General features: G+C 46.0%; 1 protein-coding gene across 1 annotated transcript; it reads right to left on the bottom strand.

Moving 5' to 3' along the window:
- Positions 1–2,777: 2,777 nt before the first annotated feature.
- On the bottom strand, positions 2,778–6,468 carry AAED1 (AhpC/TSA antioxidant enzyme domain containing 1). Its single transcript, XM_025360328.1, has 4 exons — positions 6,235–6,468; positions 5,857–5,925; positions 3,058–3,111; positions 2,778–2,894 (listed from the first exon to the last, which is right to left on the bottom strand). The coding sequence occupies exons 1-4, from the start codon at positions 6,424–6,426 to the stop codon at positions 2,778–2,780; spliced, it is 432 nt and encodes a 143-aa protein (XP_025216113.1). The 5' UTR covers positions 6,427–6,468.
- Between the last annotated feature and the right edge of the window lie 797 nt (positions 6,469–7,265).

Raw genomic sequence — 7,265 nt, 5'->3', positions numbered from 1 at the left:
AGTCCTTTAACACAGGTCGAAGAAGTGAAGATTTGAATACACCCTCTCTTATAATTACAAGCATATATTCAACTTAGTATTCATCTATTTACTTTGCAATTCCATATCTTTACTGTGGCAATGAATAGTGAGGTGCTACTAAAGTGAAACTCACAGTTTATATCTAAAGTGCTAAATTTTTTCTTTTTGAGACAGAGTCTCGCTCTTGTTGCCCAGGCTGGAGTGCAATGGCACAATCTCGGCTCACCGCAACCTCCGCTTTCCGGGGTCAAGCAATTCTCCTGCCTCAGTCTCCCGAGTAGCTGGGATTACAGATGTGTACCACCACACCCGGCTAATTTTGTATTTTTAGTAGAGATGGGGTTTCTCCATGTTCGTCAGGCTGGTCACGAACTCCCAACCTCAAGTGACCCGCCTGCCTTGGCCTCCCAAAGTCCTGGGATTACAGGCGTGAGCCACTGCGCCCAGCCCTAAAGTGCTAAATAATTAAACAGACCTTACACATGCTGAGACTCTATTACAGCACATAAAAACTGTGTACCAAAAAGTAAGGTTCACAATCTGTACTGCTATGATTTCCTACACTAAAGAGAGAGAAACAAGCAGACTCTGTGTTTATGCCGGATCATCATGAGTTCTGATCAAGTTTAGGTCTTTTTCTTTAAACACATCAATAAAGGAGCCGGGCGCGGTGGTTCACGCCTGTAACCCCAGCACTTTGGGAGGCCGAGGGGGGTGGATCACCTGAGGTCGGGAGTTTGAGACCAGCCTGACCAACATGGAGAAACCCCGTCTCTACTAAATATACAAAATTAGTAGGGCGTGGTGGCGCATGCCTGTAATCCCAGCTACTCAGGAGGCTGAAGCAGGAGAATCGCTTGAACCCGGGAGGCAGACGTTGCAGTGAGCTGAGATCGCACCATTGCACTCCAGCCTGGGCAACAAGAGTGAAACTCTGTCTCATAAAACAAACAAACAAACATAAAAAAACATCAATAAAGGTATCATGCACCTCTGCTTCACAAACAGCTCCCAGACCCATCTCCTCCTCTCTATCCCCTCTTGAGGCCTTGTCATTTCTTTCTAGCTTATACCTGCCCTACAACCCTGTCACGAATATCACTGGCTCTGGTTTGGCCAGCACTAATCCCAGCTCCACATGGGTTATATGACTGTCTCACTTCTCTGCTTCAAACACTTGTATAATTCCCCAACTGCTTCAGAATAAATCCCAACTCCTTGGCACATTACCCCAGGTTCAACATGAACTGGCTATAACTTATCCCTTGGCTCACACCAATTCCCCTAGCTGGGTCTTGCACTCTGGCCAGAGGCAGGGACCTGTATTTTTCTGAAGGAGTCACATTTTCTCATGCCTTTGTGCTTTTGCACATGCTACTTTCTGTCTAGAGTGCCCTTCCCCACCCTCACTTCACCCAGCTAACTCCTTTTACAGTGAGCTGAGACCATCTCCTCTGAGAAGCCCGCCCAGATCCTTCTCCACTTAAATTGCTGACAATGGTATTTCTAGTCAGGAATGCCTCCCTCCATCACTGGCCCTCAGATGGCATTGTGATTAGCTGTTTGTGTCTCTCTCCCAGAGTAGATGATGAGTCTGCATGGTGGCGACTATGTATTTTACCACTGTCCTCCTGGGAGCATCCAACACAGTGGGTATCAGACAAGACGTCAATAATAGTTATTCAAAATGATTGATTTTTGTTTGAGTTGAGTTCTCTCATCTGGCATTTCAGAAACACACATAACCAGTGCAACTCAAGTCTTCTAAGCTCTGTTAATTACAAGGAACTGTAGCAAGGGCAGAGAACATAGATAATGTAAGGATGAATAAACATGAAACTCTTCAACTAACTTTACTCTCTGGTCCCCTTAAGTGCAATAATAGAGCATATAATGAAGTGCAAGGTGCCATGAAAGCAACAGGGAAGCAATGGCTTCTGCCTGAAGAGTGATTCAGAGCCCTTTTCAGTTGGGTGATTTCAAATAATAAGCGGGATTTCCTCAATTAAAGGAGATGGGGTATTAAAGCCATGGTACTGAGGTATAAAATTATGTGAACTTAATACTACTTTTCGTTTTAATTACAAAAGTAAAATATACTTGTAAAAAATACAAAAGCCAATTTTCTCACTCCCCTCCTTGAGGTAAACACTACCATATCTTTTAAAACCTATTTCATTATGTGCGCACGTGCACACGCACACAATCTTTATGAACATCATTTCTGTTTTCACAAAAATGGAACCACATTGAAAACACTTCTGCAGCTTATTTCCATTGAACAGTGCTTTGCTAACAGCCTTCCATGTCATTATACCCAGAAAATGAATCTTCTGGAGCCTGGTGTATCTGGACCACTTATTAGAATAATAAAAAGCAGCCCGAGGCCGGGCTCAGTGGCTCATGCCTGTAATACCAGCACTTTGGGAGGCCGAGGCAGGTCGAGACCAGCCTGGCAAACATGGTGAAACCCTGTCTCTACTAAAAATACAAAAAATTAGCTGGGCATAGTGGCAGGCACCTGTAATCCCAGCTACTCAGGAGGCTGAGGCAGAAGAATCATTTGAACCCGGGAGGTGGAGGTTGCAGTGAGCCGAGATTGCGCCACTGCACTCCAACCCAGGCAACAGAGAGAGACTCCATCTTTAAAAAAAAAAAAAAAAAAAAAAAGCCTGATTTATGAATTGACCATGTTTCCCTATGCATATATACACAAATATGAAAATACACCACCAGTGTTTTCTATTTGAGACACATTATGTCTTACCTGAGGAGGCAATTTCTTCACCTCTTTTCATTCCCAATCTTTTATAAATTTCTCTCTCAGGATCGACATAGATTTCATGAGAATATCCAGTCAGTCTGCAAAAAGACTAAAAAGAGAGAATGGTTGGAATTTTTATAAGAACAAATGAGAGAAAACTAACGATACTCTAACTTCAGCCAATTTAGCCTACATTTAGTGGTTTAAATAATGTAATTTTTATGTCGGAAAAAGATTTTATTCATTAGTCTCCCAATGTACTAGATATTTACCTCAATATGATGGTAGGATGACTGTCCAATCACTATAAGGGTGACATTTGCTTCCTTAGGAGAAAAAAAATGACATGTATATATCATTAGAAATTATGCACGTTTTATACAACATCCCTTAACTCAACTCTTCTGTTTCATTCTAATGCCACCTATAGGCTTCTAGAGGAATGGAATAAACAGCAAAATTGTGTGAGTTAATGCAAAGATACGTATGGTAAAATATTAATTCAGATGTTTCTTTTGCTAAGTAGGAATTTCAAGACTTACATGTAAGACCTAAAACTATAAAACTACTAGAAGAAAACTACAAAACTGCCACATGACATGGGTATAAACAATCATTTCTAGAATATGACCTCAAAAATACAGAAAACAAAAAGCAAAAATTGACAAATGGGACTATATCAAACTAAAAAGCTTCTGCACAGCCAAGGAAATAATCAACAGAGAAGAGACAACTCACAGATTGAGAGAAAATATCTGCAAACTACATATCTGATAAGGGGCAAATTTCCAAAGTGTAAAAGAAACTCAAACAACTTTGCAAGAAAACAACATAGCCTGATTAAAAAATGGACAAAGGGCTGAGCATGGTGGGTCACACCTGTAATCCCAGCACTTTGGGAGGTCAAGGTAGGTGGATCATCTGAGGTCAGGAGATCGAGACCAGCCTGACCAACATGGTGAAACCCTGTCTCTACTAAAAATACAAAAATTAGCTGGGTGTGGTGGCACGTGCCTGTAATCCCAGCTACTCTAGAGGCTGAGGCAGGAGAATCACTTGACCCTAGGAGGCGAAGGCTGCAGCAAGCCAAGATTGGGCCACTGCTCTCCAGCCTGGGGGGCTGAGTGAGACTCCGCCTCAAAAAAAAAGAAAAAAAAAGGACAAAGGATATGAATAGCTCTCAAAAGACATACAAATGGCCAAGAGATATATGAAAAGATGCTCAAAATCACTACTCATCAGGGAAATACAAATTCAAAGTACAATGAGATATAACCTCACACTTGTTAAACGGCTATCAATAAGATGCAAGATAAGTGTTTGGTGAGGATGTGGAGAAAAAGGAACTTTTGTACGCTGTTGTTAGGAATGTAAATTAGTACAGCCATTATGGAAAACAGTCTGGAAGTTACTAAAAAATCAAAAATAAACTATAATATGATTCAGCAATCCCACTACTGGGCATTTATCCAAAGGAAATGAAATCAGTATGTTGAAGAGGTATCTCCACTCCCATGTTTTATTACAGCATGATTCACAATAGCCAAGATACAGAAGCAACCTCAGTGTTCAACAATGGATAAATATAAAGAAAATGCGGTATAGGCTGGGCGCAGTGACTCACGCCTGTAATCCGAGCACTTTGGAAGGCCCAGGCGGGTGGATGGGTCAGGAGTTCGAGACCAGTTTGACTGACATGGAGAAACCCCATCTCTACTAAAAATACAAACTTAGCAGGGCATGGAGGCGCATGCCTGTAATCCCAGTTACTCGGGAGGCTGAGGCAGGAGAATCGCTTGAACCCGGGAGGCGGAGGTTGCAGTGAGCCAAGATCGCGCCATTGCACTCCAGCCTGGCTGACAAGAGCGAAAACTCCGTCTCAAAAAAAAAAAAAAAAAAGAAAAAGAAAAAAAAGAAAATGCGGTATCACAATGTAATATTATTTAGTCATAAAAAAGACATTTTTCTGTTATTTGTGACAACACTGGATGCACCTGGAGGACATCATGTAAGTGAAATAACCCAGGTACAGGAAGAAAAATACCGCATGATCTCACTTAGCTATGGAAACGAAAAAAGTAGAGTGGAATGATGGTTACCAGAGACTGGTTACTCAAGGATGAGGAGAAGGGAGATGATCCAAGGGTACCAAGTTTCAGTTAAACAAGAGGAATAACTTTTAGAGATCTGCTGCACAGCATGGTGACTAGTTAATAATGTATACTTCAAAATTGCTTAAAGACTAGTTTTTACACGTTGTCATCACAAAAAAAAATAACTAAAATCACTATCTGACATGATGGGTATATTATCTCAATTTAATCATTCCACAAAAGTAAATGCCTATCAAAATATTACACTGTATCCCATAAACATATACAATTATATATGCCAATTTTTAAAAAGAGAATAAAAGGATACCCAGACGAACAGTCAAAACATTGTTTTCGAAATGATATAGTCAATAATTCTCTATATTCTCCCCAAAGACATACTTTCAAAACTAGGCACAGTTGTCTAATCAGTTATTTTTTCACATCCTAATTGATAAGGCCTGCTGAAAAAACATCTGTTTTACAAAGGCTGCCCAATGCCTTCCCTCAAAAAGCTCACTTGGGCACAAACTTATCTGTGCCTGAAGAAAAACAAGTATGTGGCTGTGCTAGGGAACATGGAACTTGCAGCCTATTAACATAAACATTTGCACCTTTACAATATAGTAGTATTTTCCCATAATGAGCGGCTATTTGGAGTGCAACAAAATTAAAGGGAAGAAAATATCAACCATTTCCAGCATTTGTTTTAGGGCATTATCAGTCAACATTTGAGAACGGGCGCTAGGTTACCAGGCAACACCACAATTGTTAGTACGTTCACCACCAGGCAGCACCCAGTGAGTTAGGGCAGAAATAGATCTCTGACGTCTCTCTTCCTTTGGAGGGGCGAGGGTGGAGAGAGGTGCGGGGAGGGGCAATCCGGGTTGCAAGTGCGCGCTGCAGCCGCGTCCTCCCCCGCCCGGCTCGCAAGGTCTGCAGAAGCCTGCACTGGGCCGCCCACGCTCAGAAACTCACTTGTAAGAAACTCTTGGGGATTTTGGCCAGATCCTCTACGTATTCCTTGCAGATGTAACACAGGAAATGCTGAAAGCCAATTCGGCAGAAAGGGCAAGTTAGTAACGCAGCACCCTCGCGCCCCGAAAGAGCCCGGTACTTCGCTGTGCGTGACGCGACCACAGGCGGCGCCCGCGGGGCCGGGACAGGCTGCCCGGACGCCTGGCGCGTGGGAAGCGGGCCTCGCCCTCGTCCTGCCCCGCCCTAGTTGGGAAGCGGCCGCGGCTGGGGAGGCTGCCTTCCCGTTTCCGTCCTAAGAAGCAGGAGGCGCAGCTCGCATCCCGCAGCCTGCCCGGGACCCCGGGCCGCGCCTCCCTCCCAGCCAAGCCACCCGCTCACCCGCACGAACACCACCACGGCGCGGCGCTCCCGGAACAGCGCTCCGAAAGGTACCCGCTGCCCGCGGGCGTCCAGCACTGGCAGCTCGGCCACGGCGGCCGCCAGGGGCTGCCCACGGTCGGGGCCGCTTGGGGCCGGGACCGGGACGGTGCCGCCGCTAACCTGCCGCGTGACCGGGGCGGGCGCGGCCATGACGCGGGGCGGCCAAGGGCCTGGGTCCGCTCTGCCAGCGCCGGGCGGGGCGGGGCGCGGAGCGGAGGGCGGGGAGGGGCGGGGCGTGCAGAGGCGGGGCGCGGAGGGCGGGGCGCGGGGGGCGGGGCGCGGGGGGCGGGGGGCGGGGCGCGGGGCGCAGAGGCGGGACCTGGCAAGCCTCGGTTTCCGCCGCGCTGTGCGGGCCTAGGAGCTGCCGGAGTGAACCCCGCGGGCGGGTCTGACTCTGCTGTCAGGGTAGGGGACAGAGAGAGAACGTAAGGTCCGTCCAGGGCGAGCAAACGTTATTAAGAAAAGCCGCCCGCGCCCTCCGTAGCCACCTGAGCGGAGGTTCTCACCTATTCGAGAACTAATGGGTATGTGTGAAAAGGTGGGCTAGGGCTGGGCCCACCTTTTGTAGACACACAGGCCGGAACTGTAATCCTAGCGACTTGGGAGGCTGAGGTGGGAGGATAATTTGAGGGCAGGAGTTCAAGACCAGTCTGGGTAGGTAACAGAGGGCAACACCATCTCCGTTTTTTAAAAAAATAAATAATAAAAATTAAAAAAAGGTGAGCTGGGAGGGATGAGGATGATGAAGTTGGATGGCTTAGCAGCTGTTTTGTAGAAATCACACACTTCCAATTCAGTTTCTCCTGGGGTGGGTAGGCAGGCATAGGGAAATCTGGGGATCTCAGCCTTTGTGAGACCAAACTGGCCCTGGATTTAGAGGTTTGTCTTTCTCGGGTTTCTCATGGGTGCTAACCGTGTGTCCAAGATTTCCAGAGCAGGACCAGGTAACATTCAGGCTCTTTGTCTTCATAAGTTTACTCACCCTTGTG

Source organism: Theropithecus gelada, chromosome 15 (genome assembly GCF_003255815.1).
Source record: "Theropithecus gelada isolate Dixy chromosome 15, Tgel_1.0, whole genome shotgun sequence".
In the NCBI taxonomy this organism is placed as follows: domain Eukaryota; kingdom Metazoa; phylum Chordata; class Mammalia; order Primates; family Cercopithecidae; genus Theropithecus; species Theropithecus gelada.
The sequence above is the reverse complement of the archived record's forward strand: the minus strand, read 5'-3'. Positions and strand labels throughout refer to the sequence as shown.

Coding starts and splice junctions, on each gene's coding strand:
- AAED1 (XM_025360328.1), bottom strand. CDS start 6,426: ATGGCCGCGCCCGCCCCGGTCACGCGGCAGGTTAGCGGCGGCACCGTC. Junction 5,926..6,234: donor CCGTGGTGGTGTTCGTGCGG/GTGAGCGGGTGG, acceptor ATTGGCTTTCAG/CATTTCCTGTGTTACATCTG. Junction 3,112..5,856: donor TCCCCAAGAGTTTCTTACAA/GTGAGTTTCTGA, acceptor TTTTCTCCTAAG/GAAGCAAATGTCACCCTTAT.